General features: G+C 36.3%; 1 protein-coding gene across 5 annotated transcripts in view; it reads right to left on the reverse strand.

Annotated features, from left to right (window-relative positions):
• The window catches only part of erbin (erbb2 interacting protein), a 143318-nt gene that overhangs the window by 22150 nt on the left and 102226 nt on the right, over positions 1 to 18942 (reverse strand). For 2 of the 5 annotated variants that reach the window (XM_007892113.2, XM_042334968.1), the window contains 9 exons: positions 16805 to 16877; positions 16510 to 16639; positions 13801 to 13916; positions 12156 to 12225; positions 10944 to 11043; positions 8530 to 8648; positions 4097 to 4270; positions 1597 to 1776; positions 251 to 368 (listed from right to left, as the gene is read on the reverse strand). In XM_007892113.2, the coding sequence (XP_007890304.1) occupies positions 251 to 368; positions 1597 to 1776; positions 4097 to 4270; positions 8530 to 8648; positions 10944 to 11043; positions 12156 to 12225; positions 13801 to 13916; positions 16510 to 16639; positions 16805 to 16877 (1080 nt within the window). Of the gene's footprint in view, positions 1 to 250; positions 369 to 1596; positions 1777 to 4096; positions 4271 to 8529; positions 8652 to 10943; positions 11044 to 12155; positions 12226 to 13800; positions 13917 to 16509; positions 16640 to 16804; positions 16878 to 18942 lie in introns of all 5 variants that reach the window. The other 3 variants (XM_007892114.2, XM_007892111.2, XM_007892112.2) reach the window with 2 other exon arrangements.

Genomic DNA, 18942 nt, shown 5'->3' on the forward strand with positions numbered 1-18942 from the left:
ATACCTAATGAGCCAAGATAGAAAAATATATTTTTACAAATGTAGTTTTAAAAAAAATCAAAAGTAAATTTTTGCCAAAGTGAAACACTATTTTTATCAAGCAATTTGAATGTTTCTACTATACTTCACTGCAGGAATGAGTAATCTTGGTGAGATCTGCAAGCAGCAGGAAGTCCAGCTCTCAAGCAAAGGGGTTCAAACCATTTGTTAATCTTCAGTTTAGAGGTTAATTCAGCTCTCCTAAACTTACCTCTTTTCTCTTTACTCAGTGCCACAATTTTCGGCTGAAAGATTGGTATCTCTGTCAAAGGTGGCCTCAACTCTGCCATTCGCATTTCTTCATCGGATGAAGTGTTTTCAGAATCCTGCTGAAAACAACGCAGGATGAAGGGAAAAAGTAATGAAGGTAAGTGATAATTCCTACATAATTAACATTACTTTCTGTGATAGACTAAGCACATTTTAGCATTTTAGCATAGCATCCACAGCAATAAACTTGTAAATTCAAATGTTAATGGACTGACTAAAATGCAACCATAAATTTACCAATTAATGACCAGAATTCCCTTTTGGTAGTGAAAGGGTATTTTTAAATTTAAAAAATTGCTAGATTCTCATCAGTATTTTTGGAGTCCTCCTATATTTACACAGATTGATGAGAATCTGCTTTAAACTGTAAAAGTTTAAAGACTGTTTGGTCTTTATTTATTGTTCAAGAACAGGTATAGTTTCCTAAAACATCAAACAAAATATTGGTATTAGTTAATAGCTTAGCCAACTATATCTTGTAGAATGGGTACATTTGAAACCAAAAATGAAGCAAGATTGACATTTGAATTACAGGATTAAAACAAAACATAATTAGTGTGTCTGGCTAAAATTGGAGCAGAAATGTATTTATGATTTTCATCTTTGTCTATCAATACATTTAAAAAATATGTAATCCACTTTTAATTGTATAAATTTGCAACTTTAATTTCAGTCATTCTTTCCCTTTGATCTCAATTTAACATGTAGGGAAACCTGTACATCACACATTCTTAGATTTAAATATAATCAATTACCAGAACTTCTAAAGATCGAAGATTTTCTTTGAGCTTTTGCTCCCAGCTATCTCTATGAATGACTGACTGACAGATTCAAGCAATTTATCCATTTTAGGTTCAACGCAAATCAGTTCCACGGTTCAAGCTTTTAAAATATAGAGTCTAAGTACAATACTGAAGAAACAGCATCTAAGTGAAAATACTGACAGGAACGACACAGGTTGCTGAGCTGATTGAGGGCCTATTAATCTTGTGCAACATCAATAATAAGACCAAGCGAAGGAGAAACCCTAAAATGAACTAAATAAGGGCCAGAATACCGAAAAATAAAACAAGAAAAAAATGGAGAGAAACATAGATGAAGAATGTAAAGACAGTAAGTCATAGCAATGCCATTTACTATTTTAAGAAAAATAGTCTTAAGTAAATGAACTGAAGAGTCTTATAACTGGTTTGACATTAGCTTAGCTGGTTAGTCTGTACTTAATTGAAAGATATAATGTGAAGTTTACATTGTGAATATCTGTCTGCAGATTCCAAAACATCCTACCTCAAGCACATCTTCATGGTTGATGGCTTCATTTACATTCTTCTTATCTTGCACATCTGCTTTTGTATCTATAAAGTCATTACTCATGTCTGGCTCAGTGGTTTTCTGTACACAGTTTCCCATCACACTGAATTCAATACTTTCTGGTGGCTTATTCTGTATTACATGAGACTCGATTACCTAGTAAGAATAAAGTATCATTTTTATTGTAACACCATATTGCCACAGATTTCTTAGGCAAACGCAGAACCATAATTTTCTGGCACCTATTTTTTATCCAAAAAATACCAAAAGGAAAAGAATAAAATATTGGTATCAACATTAGAACATTTGGATTCTGAACATCAAAATTTGAGGGAAGAATTCAGGGGATGAAAGGCCTTTTCTCAGGTTCTGGTATTTTGAGCTAGCCACGATATTATCAAAGCTCATCAAAGCTTGCATTATTTTTTTCAGCATTAAATTAAACGTCAAATGCAGAAACACGTTCCCAAATAATCAATAATTATGAAGAAATGGTTCAATTCTTTTTGATAATAATTTGAATGGAAGTACATCAAAATATGATCAAATCCTGATCATCCGAACAATAGCGGTTTACCCAAAAGAACACCAAACATAATCTGGATGATGGTGTTTGTATTTAGGGAATTAGCATGAATCTGAACATCACCATTTTTGACTTAGAAATTGATTTTTTTGGATCTGCTTTGATAATAATAATCCTTGCATTTGATAAAGCGCTTTTCACGTCTTCTAGACGTCTCAAAGCGCTTCACAGAATATGCTGTAAAGTGAATTGATTGTATATTTGTGGGTGAAATGCAGCAGTCAATTGCGCACAGCAGTGTCCCACAAAACAATCGTGGATTGAAATGACCAATTTATTATTGCTTGTTTTCTTGAGGGATTATTCTTGACGGATTGATCACAGAATACACAGACAAAAATGTGTAAATGACATGATTTTTATGGTATCATTATGACTGCTGTCAGGCAGACACCTGGTGTCTGTAACTCAAGGCACAGCAACATATTCAGAATTTGCAAAAAAAAGGAGCATTAACATTAGCTGACTTCGCAAACTTCAGGATTTTACAGCTTTTGGAGTTTAAAATCCGCATAAGGTGCCGCACAAAAGGTTGATCCACAAGATTAGGGCCCATGAAATTAAGGGGAATATATTAACATGGATTGAAGAATGGCTAACAGGTAGAAAGCAAAAAGTAGGGATAAACAGGTCCTTCTCAGATTGGCGGGATGTGACGAGTGGAGTGCCACAAGGATCAGTGCTTGGGCCTCAACTATTTACAATCTATATCAACGATCTAGATGAGGACATCAAACTTAATATATTCAAATTCGCGGATAATACTAAACTAGGAGGGAGAGTAAACACCGAGAATGACATTAAAAAAATGCAACGAGATATAGATAAGACTAGGTGAGTGGGCAAATAGGTGGCAGATGAAGTATAATGTAGGGAAGTGTGAAGTTCTCCACCTAGGTGGCAAAAACAGGAGAGCAGATTATTTTATTAGAAGGGGAGAGACTAGATAGTGTTAGCGTTCAGAGGGACTTGGGTGTCCTTGTACACCTGTCACAAAGTTAGTTTGCAGGTACAGTAAGCAATTAGGAAGGCTAACGGTATGTTGGCATTTGTTACAAAAGGGTTAGAATATAAGAGTAGGGAAGTCTTACTGCAACTGTATAGGGCCCTGGTGAGACCGCACCTAGAGTATTGTGTGCAGTTTTGGTCTCCTTATTTAAGAAAGGATGTATTCCCCTTGGAGGGGGTACAACGAAGATTCACTAGGTTGGTACCTGGGATGAGGGGGATGAGTTATGAGGATAGGTTGAGCAATTTAGGCCTATATTCTCTAGAATATAGAAGAATGAGAGATGATCTTATAGAAATTTATAAGATTATTAAGGGGCACAACAGAATAGATAGTGGGAGACTTTTTACCCTGGTTAGAGAAACTATAACCTGGGGTCATAGTCTTAAAATCAGGGGTAAGCCCTTTTGCACTGAGTTGAAAACTTCTTCACTCAGAGGGTAGTGAATTTATGGAATTCTCTACACCAAAGGGCTGTAGATGCTCAGTCCTTGAACATATTCAAGACTGAGATTGATAAGATTTCTTGTGGATAAAGGGATTAAGGGATATGGGGATAAGGCGGGTAGGTGGAGTTAGAATAGATCAGCCATGATCTTATCGAATGGCGGGGCAGGCTCGAGGGACCAAATGGCGTACTCCTGCTCTTAATTCTTATGTTCTTATGTAAATCCAAGATTGAACTGTTCACAAGCAAGGCGCTCATGTGTGTGCTTAGTTTCAAAGTTGCCATGTTCAGCCTCTGAAACTAAAATGTTAGAAACTGTCTTTTTAAGGGCTGTGAAAAAGGGAATATTTTTAATCTTCATCTCTAGTCTGGTACCTGAATATTAACAGCTGTATTTACATGCTTTTAAGATTATGATTTAGCGTTCTCTGACCTCCACACCGACACTTTTTACTGCACTTGATCGGTCATCATTATGCTTCATTTCAGATCCAGAATCATCTGGCGTTCCGTCCTCCTTTAACCTATGCACAACATTCTGCGCAGTTTTAACCATGTTTTTGAGTTCATCAGGATAGGGCGTAGGATATCTTTTCAAGTTACCTTCCTGTATGTGGGAAAAAGAAACCACATTATGATTCTTAAAATATCTTAGCATTCTGTAGCAATAGGCACAAATTATCAGACAGAATTTATGAGACTAAATGTACATGATGTATCATCAGCTTAATGCCAATTTCTATACTAAAGAATAGCAAAGCCGTCTTTTTAATTAAAACAGGCACTCAATGAGGTTTCTCTTTATACTACAGCCATATTATTCACCAATACATCAATCTTCTTGAACCATGTCGATGTTCTGAAATTAATTTTTGTTTTCAATTAAAATAACCAGCTTATTTAAAGCCTTTGTCTCTCGCAGGATCAGCAGAAAAGAAGTAAAATTCTCTTAAGTTAACAATCTTGCAAAACACTTGAGCAAAGACATCTACGCATGGAACATTTGCTAATTTTAAATCTATATCATTGAATTTGGTCCCCAAAATAACATGCTAAAACTACATTCATTTTTTTAAATAAAAAATAATGGAATCAAACTTTCAGTCTTTTACTTAATGAGAATTCAATTCTGAGGGTTCCTTGTTTATAATGAAGCCCCTATTCTAAGAATATCTCCATCACCTTTCACTGAACATGGTACAATATATCGTCATTTAATTCCAGGAAAAGGCTAATTGTGTCAAGTGAGATGATGGATTTATTTTTGCTGCTCGTCATGAAATGTTTTAAACTGGGCCTGGAAAACATCCAACTTGGAGCATGTGCAGAAAGCAAAGCTTTTGTTTCTTATGTTTCTCCACCTTGCTAAGCCAGTCCGGAAACTTGGTGTCTTGTTTGGTCCTCAACTACCCATCTGCCCACTCACTCTGCTCAGCGGGCTCTGGCCTGCTTCACATCCACATCCATTGGCGGGCGGGCTTTCTGCCACTCTGCCCCCACCCTCTAGAACTCCATCCCACAGTCCCTCTGCCTTGCCCCCTCCCTTGCCTCCTTCAAGATCTGTCTCAAGACCCTCCTCTTTGACTGTGCCTTTGGTCACCCCCCCTTCCCTCCTGTCCTCCCCAATCCCGACCCCCAGCTCAGGTCCAAAACACTGATTGTCCGGTGCCTTGAACATCCTCCCAACGTGAAAGGCTCTGTACACATGTAATATTGTTATTGTTGTAATCATGTTATTAATTGGATCTTTAACAGTAACATAAAAAAACCTTGAAGTTTTAAAGGACTATTTTGATTTCAGAGTTGAACCCAAATCAATTTTATATTGTTGTTGTGTGAATTGATGTGCTGCTCAAACACCTTTTCAAGCTGATCAACAGCCAAGGACATAACGTGACAGCCAGGATCCAGCGCAAATTGCTCTCATATGCGGATGCTCAAAAAAGAACAGGATAAACTGAACATCACAAAGTCATAGAAATAGTTAGACAAGCACACTCAGGCTTTTACAAAGAAATACTGATATATTACCAGTAATGTTTGTGTACCTGTTTACTCGCTTACACCTAGATAAGCACAGCATTCAATTAGCCCTTTAAGTTTTCAACCTGTTAACCTCAGTTTAATGGGAAGAGATAATGAATTCTAACAATTTGCAAGCCTATAAGTGGGAAAACAAAGATGGGCAGCTGCTACAGATGATGGCAATAAAATCAGTTCTGCACACAAGAAAACAAATTTATGTATTTTTAAACAATTTCCCACCTCGTGATAGCAAAACTGACACTGCTAACAAGTAACTACTTTTCAGAAAAAATGCCTTAGCTTTCAGAAAAAAAGTTTTCTTTGTGATTTGTTCCAAGACAATCTTCCTGATGCGAACTGTCACACACCTACACTTGTGGATAAGATCGAAGATTTTGTTTACAATGAAGGAAGTGATATCTGATGGAGAATCTTGGTTGTACTAAATGCAAGGATTATTAATATTTTTGTATTGGAGTGAAAATTACTACTCCCAAGTAATGCAGCATCTCCAATTCTCTGATGTTAAATGTGCATCTCCTTATTGAAGGTACACTTTCCAAATTTTCTTTTCTGTTTCATGAATAACAACAGGTAAAATTGTCTGCATTTACACAAAATAATCTTAAATAACATTTGCAGATGTGCCAGTTTTTCCAACATGTCTGCTCTACACAAAATATTCTGTTGTAAACTCTACTCTACTTAGCCAATTTGCACAAACGATTAGAAAAAAAAGCTAACTGCAACATAGGGGAACATTTCCAAACAGGACTACATTCAAACGCTTCTCATGGGAAATTAAAATCCTTCATCTGATTAATAGCTAAACAAAATAGTTTGGAACAGGTCTTAAAGCTACACTTTTTAAAAACACTGTTTAGAAATATATTGCATCTCCCAATAACAACCCTATCATGGAGGCTGAAGCATGGCCATCTTATACTGGTGACGCGGGAGTTCTGTGTCAAAGAGGAGAAACCAATAATAATATTAAACCTTGCATTTGATTTAGCACTTTATCACGTCTTCGAGATGTCTCAAAGCGTTTCACAGAATATATCGTAAAGTGTAGTGACTATATTTTGTGGGCGAAAAGCGGCAGCCAACTGCACACAGCAGATGCATCAGTTTCAGCATAACATTTCCTGTACATTGTAATTTTCGCAGGAGTAAATGTATTCGAATAAAGCATTGTTAAGTGTTCGAGCCTCTCTGTGCATTTAATGGATAACTTTTGTAGTGTCTGATTGTATAGTTAGAACAAATGTTTTGGTTGCAATAAATGTAGAATTGCTTGACTTGTATTCATATTTTTTTAATTCGACACACAATTCTACCTTGTGTTTTTAAAAATTATCTTTAGCAATTTTTTTGACTACAAAATGGCTGATTTTTAGGTCATAAGGGCATTACTTCCCACGCACAGCACCCTGAACATCACTTTTTCCACAGGCAGCACCTCAAAATAAGTAATACAAGATACTAGAAATAGTAAAGAAAGAAGAAATTTAATGATTGGGGAACTAATCTTTCTCCATTTGGAAAAACTGCAAATCAAAAATACCAACAAATACCAATCTTTTCGCCGATTAAATTAAGAAACCGACAAGCCTAATTATACATGATGAGGATGGAATCTTAAGTACGTTTGTCTGCTAGTCACACTGTAACAAACCCCACAGGTCTACTCAGACCTCCACAAACCTCTGCACATGTGGGTTAAGCGTGTTGATCTAACACAACAACAAATTTATATTTATAGAGCGCCTTTCACATTGGGAGGACATCCCAAAGTCCTGAACAAGTCCAATTGAGATTCAGTGACAAAACTGACTTGCACATGCATAGCCACCTGTATATTCAGTGTAAAGAAAGCCGTCTCTTACTGATGTGAAGCAAATTCCTGAGACAAGTACCTCTCATAGTTTTGCCAACTTTTATAGTAGATTTATTCCTATTGCCATTGATGGTTTCAAGGAGCCACTAGGAGGCAAATGAGCTCAGTGGACATCCACTAGGAGTTAGAGCACTCGCTTTGCAAGCGAGAGACCCGAGTTCAATTCCAGGCAGGGCGAAACCTTGGGCAAGTTTCCTTACTCCACACGCCTAATAATAATCCCGCCAAAAAAAAATAATAAATTGATCATTTTCAATCTACGACTGTTTATGGGACACTGCTGAGCGCAATTGGCTGCCGCGTTCGCCCACAAATATACAATCAATTCACTTTACAGTATATTCTGTGAAGCGCTTTGAGACGTCTAGAAGACGTGAAAAGCGCTATATCAAATGCAAGGATTATTAATATTATTATTATAAATGAGAGCACCTTGGTGACAAGTCCTTTCCAATTTTAACTTGCCTAGGGAGGCATCTGGCTCAGATGGAGAACTCAGTAGAGTGGGAACAACAGCTGCATTCCTCCACTTTTTGGGGACTTATATGATCAATACTTTTTACATCAATGAAAATACTGTGTGAAATCGAAAGCTTTCCTCCTATTGGGAGACTGAAAATACAGCTAACTTCTAGGGGATATTTACTCCTTTACTTTGAGACAAGTGCTAATTTGCACTTCATTAAAGCTGCAGTCATTATATTTCATACTCCCATCTACACTGGAGTGTCGACAGCTTCCATTAGTGTTAAACATCTTCTGGATATCCAGTTGAAGTTAGCTTTTAGTGCTATTGAATTAATGCTGCAGTGATTATAGTTCATACTCCCATCCATAATACAGCATCGAAGGCTTACATTAGAGCTGCACATCTTCTGGATATCCAGTTGAATTTAAGTTTTAGTGCCACTGAATTGACCATCTGCTGTAAAATAACTCACCCGTGGCGGTACCTCTCGTTCATCCTTATCCTCATCACATTCAAAAGCCACTTGAGCTCTTTGCTTTCTCTGTTCCTCCCACAGAGAAGGATTGAAGCTTTCACTATCAGAGATAAACACTACTGCCAGAAAAGCAAACAAATCACAAATGTTAGTCAGAATGTGCCCCAGAGACTATATACACAGCAAACAATAATAACGATAATCCTTGCATTCGACATAGCACCTATAAAATCAAGAACATACATCATTTAATTTCTATATTGTGACTTAATTTAGAAGATGTTGAGTTGCACAAGCATGAATGAGATGTTGACGGTGAAAAAATCTGAAAATGTAATCCAATTAACTATAAGATTAAGTTTAAAGGGTCTAGAATTTTTATTGATTATTTTTGTTGGAAAAAAAATGAAGCTATTTTAAATATTTTTTGTTCAATACATTCACCCATTTTCTTCGAATTCTCTCTAGTCTTGTAAAGCAGTTTTAACTTGTTTTCCTACTATTTTTTCTACAACTATTGCGTCAGCTGGGCTTCGTCAATAGTACTCTTGCCTCAATCACAAGGTTTTGCATTCAAGCCCCACCTTGGTGACTTTGAACTCATAATCTAGAGTAGCACTTCAATGTATTGCATCATTGCAGATGCTGGCCTTTGGATGAGATGTTAAACCAAGGACGTCTGCCTGATACACCCTACTTCACTCAATACTGCTGAGACAATATTAGTGAAGCAATTATAACCCTATCTGAAATGAGCAAGCAGCAGAAACTGGGTTTTGAACCAGTAATTCTGCAGTCTGAATGGCTCACTGCTGCATTGCAGTATGTCTTTACCCACTGGGCCTTCAGGGTCTTAAGACTTAATGATAATTTAATTAAAATCTAGAAGAATCCAGCAAACAAAATCCACTTTATCTGCACTAAACACACGCACATCACAAAGTATTCAAATTGGATGTTTCATTGCCATTTTGTTCATTCAGTTACTTTGCATTTAGATGTACTGAAGTCATGAAATACTAAAAACTAAACAGGTTTCTTATAAATAATCTTTGTATTTGAAACAGCACCTGATCACATCATCAAGGTGTCTGAAAGAGCTTCACAGGATACACTGTACAGTGGTCTTCTGTTTATTTTGTGGGCAATTGCAGTAGCCAATATGTTACGGAGTTAATGACCAGTTTTATTTGGGGGATTGTTGCCCAGGACAATGGGAGAAACTCTCTTCTCTTTTTGAATATGCCATGAGATCTGTAACATCCAGCTGTACAGGCAGGTAGGAACTCATAACATATCATCTGAATGGCCAACAATGTAATATAGCCCCAGCACTGCAATGGAGTGTCTGCTTGGACTATATTGGCGCCCCACCATAGGTGGTTGGGCCTTCAGCCTTTTTGCCCCCACCCTATGGAACTCCATCCCTCCCTCGCCTTCTTCAAGGGATGTCTCAAAATCCTCCTCTTTGACTGAGCCTTCGGCCATCCTCCTACCCCTCACGATCCCCAGCTCAGTTCCAAATCCGTGACTGTCAAGCACCTTGGGACATTCTCCCGATGTGAAAGGCCCTAGACAAATGTAATTTTGTATTTGTATATGTGTTCAAAGTGCCAACATGGGGATTGAACTCATAATCTTATGACAACAGAGGCAAGTGTGTCAAGATATCATATCAAAGGATTGTGACCTCAAACACTGATATTTCTATTATAGATCTGATTTTTTTAAATAATTAAAATGAATAGAAATTTCTTTTTTATTGTACATTTGACAGAATGAGATATGAGACGTAGGCAAAAATGGGGCAATATTAACAGTGTTCATAGGCACTAAGAAGTGGGAAACAGCAGCATTTGAATCCACTCTCTGTTGACTTTGGATCCTACAAGAGAGGTACGTGATTAGGCAGGAGGTTTAGTTCAATTATCTTTGAAGAACCATGAAGTATGTGTGTGACCGTTTACTCCCAGTAGATAAGAGCAGGTTTTGGAAGTCAATGAGAATAGACTTTTGCATCTGTGGAATGTGCACATTCAATGGGATTAGTTCTTTTTTTTCCCCATTCAGATTTCTTATTTTAATGAACTTTAGGTTGTGTCAATTCAGTCCCTGGTTCAAGGGTATTTATCTACAAGAAAAAGGTCTAATTTGATGCAATTTAACAACTAAATTGGAAGCAAGGATGGCTGGGAAACTGAAAAGTCACGCTTGTTCAGTCAGGGGTGCTCCTTTGAGACTGGGATGAGAATCTGACAAGGGCACTCCAGTCTCTGTATAATTTATCCAGGAAAGTTACGACATCATTTGAACCACTCAGTGAAATTAATTTTATAATCTCTCCAGAGTATCCTTTCTTTCCACGTAACCTGTACTTAGAAGCAATATTTCAATATTTTACCCAAACATACCCTCCTCTGTCCTGGGTTGCTGAGGGAACATGTAGTTTGTGAGCACTTGTTTCTGTGTATCTGAATCCACCTCTTTCTGCAGGGGTATAAGAGGCTTGGACTGTGAAAACATAAGGTAAAAAACACTTTTCAACTTGTATCCAATTTGTTCGGCCTCTATCCCACCTCTCATCAAGCAGAAAGTTAGTTTGACGTATAGCTCCCAAGGGTGACAGTCCACCAGCACCTCAAATAAAAACTCATTCATGGCCCCCAGTGCAGAAACATCAAGCTTCATCAGTGTCCTCACATGGATTTCCAGCAGAGATCACTGGATAGGAAATCATGAAGGGAGAAGATGGACAATGTTTTCCTCCTTAGCTCAGGGATCCCAATATAAATTCTGGTTCTCCTTAGCTCTGCCAGCACACTGGCTCAGTCAGTTTGGCACAGACGAAACGTGCAAGTGGGGCAGTCCTCGTCTATCAGGCTCAATGCCACAGCACAGCATACATTCACTCACTGAAGCATCTGGCATTCAACATTAAATTAATTCTCGTATAAAAGAAAATATTTGGCCATTTTACTGGTTGCGAAACCAGAAATGCCTAATGGTGACCACTGATATAAAGAGACATATAATGGCCAATGTGTAATTTGTTTGTGGTAAGTTATAAGTTAATTACTGTAAAATGTCAACAGTCATAGAAATCATAATTAAAATCAGGACAAAACTAACCATGTTTACTGTAATTTCCATGATCTTTTAAAGGATATCCAATTACAAAAAAAACCTTTGAAGATATATCTTGCCAAATAATGATGTGAATTATTGTAAAACGTATTGGTTACAGCAAGTGAAAGTCCCAATTTGTGGTTAAGAATTACACTAGAAGTTCTTAGCTTAATAGTGGAGAAATTATGGTTTTGAATAATTGTGAAATTAATTCTCAGAAAAAGCAGTATTGCATAGTGTGCAAAACAAAAATGCTATTTGTCAATATTCTGAAATTTAAAACAACGCCTGTGGCACAACTTGCTACAAAGCCAAAGATATGCTGGCACACGGAAATTTGTACAGAGAATGGTGAGAAATAGGTCAAATCTATTTTGATGCAAATACCCACTGACCCATCGTTCTCTGACAACTTTCTGAAAATATGTTTAACGTAGCTCCAATTTCCCACAGACGTCTATTATAACCTCTATTTCACAACTAACTGTATAACTGACCTGGTTTTCAGACAGCCACATTGCTGTTAACTCCTGTAGTTTAGTGAAACTAAATGGCAGATTCTTCAGTCTAAAAAAGGAAGCAGAATTATGCATACCAGTTAATATGAGAATCTTACTTTAATTGATGAGCTAAATGATCAACTGAATTGGTGCTCAAGCTAATAGCACCCTGAAATATGCCAAAGTAAGCATTCATTAAATTAGTTCACACTATTCAGACAAGATTATCGAGCAATAAAGTAATGCTGCATAAACATGGATGAAGAGATTTAACTATTGTATACTCCAGTTTGGATTTTTTTTTAAAAATTATAAAAAGCAATAATGCAACATATAGAGCTGGATCACAATTAAGAACTTTTAAAAATAATCAAATCGGTGCCCTATAGTGGCATAATTTTATTATGACAGTATATGTAACATGATCCAAATCGCAAGAAATCTGTTTTTAATTTTCTTGATCTAACCCACTTGGTAACCTAACCACTGGATTGAGGATGTAGATGTTTGAAGACAGAATGTAATTTGAAGGAAGTTTCTATCATCTAACACTTTCATGTACTTGTGAAAACGATTGGAGATTTTACTTTTGAATTAAGTAGTTTAATCTTTCCATGTTCCGTAGAATGATACTACTTTGCCGGTTAGGTATTTGGGTGGAAAGGAGGCACCTAATCAAGTATTCCTCATTTTGGACTTAAAAAAAACACTAGTGGGAATGTGGTCAACATTTGGACAGTTCAAATGTTTCCTCTTGCCAAATTAGCATTAAACATAAGTATGTGCCATGAGATTTTTAATGTCCACCTGAACCGGCAGATGTCTCATCCGAAGGATAACACCAACAATGCAGTTTATCCCAAGCAATGCACTGGAGTTCAGCCTAGACTATTTGGGTTCCAAGTCTCAACGTGGGCTTGAACCCACAAACTTCTATCAGACTGCTATCAATTGAGCCACTTGAAATATTCCAAATTCATTGCAAATAATTTAATTCCTTCTTTCTCGTATAATTTAAACACATTTGCATTATTTGCTCCTCAAAAAGTAGAATAATACATACATATCTAGGTATTTAAACTTATCACTGTTGTGCATGTTTTCTAAAAGATATTTCAACTGTATTTTATTTTACTTCTTTGACATAGAAAAGCGTGTAAATTGAAATCTATTAGTCCAAGGAGAAACAGTAGAACAAATGGATAACGTTACAGTAACTTGGTTATGTAATGCAAATCTGAATGTATCCCACATGTAAATAGTAAAGCTACTATTTACAATGCAAATTACATTTGTATAGTGCCTTTCAAGTCGGGAGGATGTCCCAAGGTGCTGGACAGTCCAAGATCTACAACTTAACCATAAATTAGAGCATATGGCTCATGGTTATTATTCTATTGTACAGTAAATTCCAGACCTAAGATCAATTTAAGTCTGTTCTCAGAAATTGGAATTTGTTCAAACACAGTTGAGCCTGAAGAAGCAAATTCCACAGATATAAAAAACACAAAAAATCCCCAGGTGAATCACATAATGCAGTGTTACAATTTTACGTTAAACGATAGTTAAAAGCATCAAGACAGTAACATCCATGTATCCAGAAAACTTCCAGAAAATTATTATTTAGTCCTGAAATACCAACCGGTTGTCACTGAGATTAATGACTTTCAGCCTCTGCATCTGGCCCATTTCCTCAGGCAAATATTCCAATTTGTTGGAATGAAGGAATAGAACAGTCACATTCTTCCAATTACCAATCTGAAATAAATCAAATTCTTACAATTTGTAGCTACATTTTCTCTTGTAGAATATATCTTGGAGTACATATTGGTAAACAGTATGAAACTAAACTGCTAATGATAAGGGAACAAGATTCAAGTAAATAATAATAAATCTTTCTATTTGATTTAGTGCCTTACCACATAGTTGAAATGTCTCAAAGCGCTTCGCAGAATATACTGTAAAATTAATTGGCTGTATATTTTGTGGGCGAAATGTGGCAGCCAATTGTGTGCAGCAGTGTCCACAAACAGTTGTGGACTGAGTGACCAAATTATTAAATGGTCGAAGGAGGTAAAAAAAATTAAAACTCATGTGCCTGGTGCACTGAGCACTGCAGAGGCGGCAGGAAGGTTAAATAATAATAAAAGGTTTAACATCACTGAGCACAAGATATGGACAATGTCTTTTGAGTAAAAGATGGTGGAAAGTAACCGTTTAAACAAAATTGAGTAACAACCTAAATATTCTAGGTCACTAAGCAAATCGTTTACTTAAAAAAAACTGTCTTTATATAGAGCCATGGACTTAAAAGTTGTAGTTTAACTCTGTAATACAGTGGTGTAATCCTTTGCTTTGGCCCAAAGATGGCACTGTGAATTTTAGCCATTGATGGTTAACAGGATTTTTAAGCTAACAACTCATATCCGGAAAGAGGGGAGATGCAACTCACGTGACCATTTGAGAGACATTAAAAATTCTTTCATAAAATATTTCCATTTGATATAAATTCATATCAATACATCTCAAAGCACTTTACACTGAGTTGCTGTGAAATGCAGTGACCATTATACAGGCAAACACTGTAGCTAACCTGTGTAAACATTGACCATTAATCTTTCTTTGGTGAATTTAAATGAGGAGTAATGTTGACCAGGAAATAGTAACAACCAACTCTGTGCTCTTTTTGGAAATAACCCTATGGAGTATTTTACACCCATTTTAAATCACTAGAACCAAATAGCATACTGCAGGGTTGCTCTCCACCTCCCAATAATGCACATTCAGACTTTCGTTAAAACCAGATCAAAATTAAATTGCAATATTGCTATCGTTACGTTCAGTAGTATTAACAGACCACTCAGTGCATAATGTATTCATTCACATTTTACCCATTTTTACTCTTGAAATCTGTCTGTCAGCCCGTCTCTTCACCCACTCACTGATTATCACACTTGGAAATTACTATGAAACTTGTACAATATGTTGAAATATGACAACAAAAGGTTCAAAATTCTACCTGCTTAGTGCTAAGAAAACAGAGGCGGCATGACTGTTTTAGGTTTGGGAAAAATAATTATTGAAATGGAAAGGTATTATGATGTCAATAAGCTTTGTTTGATCTGGCAGAGATTGAAGAAAGTAATATCAGGATATGAAAGTTGTACACAATATTTAAGGGAAAGCTAGATAGGTACATGAGGGAGAAAGGAATAGAAGGTTATGCTTGAAGGCTTAGTTGAGGAAGGGCAGGAGGAGACTCATGTGGAGCATAAGCACCGGCATAGATCAGTTGGGCCAAATGGCCTGTTTCTGTGCTGTATATTCTAATGTATTCTAGATTATTATCTTAGAAATATACAGCACAGAAAGAGGCCATTCGGCCGTCGTGTCTATGCCGGCTCTTTGAAAAGAGCTATCCAATTCAATCCCACTCCCCCACTCTCCTCCCATAGCCCTGCAAACTTGTCCTCCCCAAATAATTATCTACTTCTCTCTTAAATATTGTTATCGAACCAGCTTCCACCACCCTTTCAGGCAATGCATTCCAGATCTGAACAACTCGCTGTGTCTCCTCATCGCCCATCTCTTTCTTTTAATAATTATTTTAAATAAATATATATCGTGGAAAGCAGTCTACCAATCGACTAACAACTGGTTGAAGTATGATGTTTGGGGCAAATTACAAACTATGCACAAAGAATCTCCTATCTTGAATTTGAGATTTGTGAATGTTTCCAGTGACTAAAGATGGAATGAAGTGGCAATTGATGCTTCTTTGCAAAGCCTAGTTTGTCAAATCTAGTTTAATCACTCACATTAAGTACATTGTTGAATGCAATAAAAAGTATATATTGTAATCATACATCATTAATCACCACCCATTTCCCACAGAATAATGTTTGCCAGTTTATTAAGGATTCAGTACAGTATTTTCAAATTTACTAAGACTATAGGGACATTTCAAAATCATAAACTGACCAATAAATCAAAGCTTCTGCATTAAAAGGAAATCTGAAGGCTGAAATTATTCATTACTGTGGCCTTAAGACTACTTAGTTAACATAAAATGCAGAATTTAGGGAAACTGGTAAAAGTCAGTCCATAATTTTGAAACAGGTTTTCTCCAGCTACTAAATAATAAAAATGTTTCCAAAATTCTGCACAATTTTAAGTCAAAGGTTTTCAAGTCTAAGCCAATGAGAAATTTGGTGTCCCTTATTTCTATTGCTGAATTAACATTCATAAAATACTTTCTGAAGAATTTGAAGAAATATCTAAAATGATACAGAAATAAGTTACAAGGCTCACTCATCAAACTAAAGTTAAAGTGAATAATAATTCAAGTTACCTCTGGAGGAAGTTCTGTTATGAAATTGTGATCTGCTGCAAATGTTCTCTGATTATGTATCTGTCCAATCGTAGATGGCAAGGTTTCAATCTCATTGAAGCTGCAATCAAATTCTTCCAAAGATGAAAGCCTGCACAAATAGAAGCAGCCTTTTAATGCCATAGACTCCAGAATGTTTTTTTGCAATACTTTTTAAAATAGGCCAAACAACAGAAATCTAAACAGGATTTCATAGCAAGTTAAAGAGATAGCAAAGCATACAAACTAAGTATAATATGAAATGTGAAATACCTACCCTCCTACTGAATCTGGCAAATTTATCAGCTGGTTTTCATCCACCTTGAGTGCAGTTAATTTCTTAAGAGAACCTATGACAAGAGCAGTAAAGAATAATTAAACATTCATCAACACTGCTTACAATAGTTCCCAAAAGACAATAGTTCCCAAAAGGACTTAAGTTCAATATTGTAGAATGTCAATTTATTAAATTTTTAAGCTATATATTAGTTCTCAAAAACATAATTTTCTGCTTAAAACAAATGAGATTTTCTTCAGTTCAAGAATTTCATGAGATGTTTTTAAGAATGTAGGACCAGCAATGAAAACATGCCCTGCATAGGTACAGATAGAAATTTGGTACATTCTGCACATTTTCATTTCAAAGCTTTATCCTTCTATTTCCTCTTCATAGATGAAGTATACAAAATACTAAATGGGATAGAAAAAGTAAATGCAAACAATACATCAATGCAGTAGGACTTAAAGGGCATAAATTGAAGGATACGAAGAGCAATTTTAGCCTAGACACTGGGAACCGTTTCTTTACACAAATGGTAATTAACAGGTGGATTAGGTTACCAGGTAAAGTCAAAGGCCAGGATTTTGTACTAATTTAAGACACATCTTTATACTGCAATGGGAAAATAGTGAAGTGGGTATTCAGGAAAGATGGTATCACAAGGGTCAAGGGACATTTATTTAAAGCTGTCTTATGAATAATAATAATAATAACAACACTTGCATTTGATTCAAATCAACTTGTAGTTCAACTTGTGTATCTTTTCAAAGGAAATTTGCATTCATGGCATGGTGACAATTTATTCCACCAATTAATTCCTCTTCAGTTTACGGTTACCGATTTATAACATTCTCCCTATGTTTCACATAAACAACTTCCAACTCTTGATCAATTTCTTCCATAATTTAATCCTTGCATAAAACTTTAATATCTCCTCTCAGTAACGTTCTGAGCTACTTCTCCCATCACACTCAGATTGAGTTTCACAATTATCCTTGTTGCTGTTACCTTTTTCACTGTCCCAATATCTTTTAGCAGAACAGTAACTAGAATAAATACTCCAAATCTGGTTTTATTAGTTAACAATATTGTTAATAACTATTCTTTAGGTTGGAACTTTTGTATTTGGCTATGAATCTAACATTCCATCAGAGACTTTGTAGAAAGCCTTTGAACAATTAGCCTACCAGGACTCACTCCAGTTCGGTGGTATCAATCAGGTTGAAATTCGCATTTAATCTAATCTTACCACACAGTCCTTTTGGACCCCAGCATGAGGAAAAGGAATAGCAGGGTATAGAATCCAAGTTAAAGCATTTAATGAAATATAACATTGTATCATATTTCCTCCCATACCCTCAATGCTTTAGGTTTTATGCCTTCAAGATGTGTATAGATTGCAAAATATGGCATTGGTTACAATGGAGCCATTCGGGAATTTCTTGGCTCTGTGTCTCAATGAGTTTTGTCTTGAATGAATGTGAATGAGGATAAGAGTCAGACAGTGTAAATCCCAATAATTTTCTCAATATTAATCATGGTGCAACTAAATCTATAGCTAGATTTAGACACCCAAGTTAGGGGCAAGGCTGTAGCAGAGAAGGCTGAGGGAAGAACTAAGTGAAATATTTGAGAACCCAAAGAGTATAGTATAGTCAGATAATGATTACCTGTCACATACTCTACTAGGGGGCACAAACATGAGTGAAGAGGAAGGTGATCTGTTCAGATTTAATTACTTTGCACAGAAAGGAATGACTATGAGAAATTCACTACCCAGATCACATCAGGACATCAGCACTTTCCGGAGAACACCGGATAGCTACTTGGTGAAAAAATTGACTAAGGGGTATGAAAGTTACATTAAATGCTTTGTGCTTTTTTAAAAAGATTTGGGTGGATCACAGTTATCTTTTCATGCGCTGTCCATTTCTGTCAGCAACAATTTTTTCCTTATAATTTACATCATCAACATTTCTCGTTTTTGAATTAGACAGATAACTGGACAAGATCAGATGACATTCTGATTTGCACACAAAGGTATTTATCATTTACCACAGAAAACATGCTTTCCCTGCCAACTTGTCTCTGAAGCTTATAAATTAAAAAAAGGTAACCGTAATCGCAGTCAAAGA

This window comes from Callorhinchus milii, unplaced genomic scaffold (genome assembly GCF_018977255.1).
Source record: "Callorhinchus milii isolate IMCB2004 unplaced genomic scaffold, IMCB_Cmil_1.0 Scaffold1, whole genome shotgun sequence".
NCBI classification, from domain to species: domain Eukaryota; kingdom Metazoa; phylum Chordata; class Chondrichthyes; order Chimaeriformes; family Callorhinchidae; genus Callorhinchus; species Callorhinchus milii.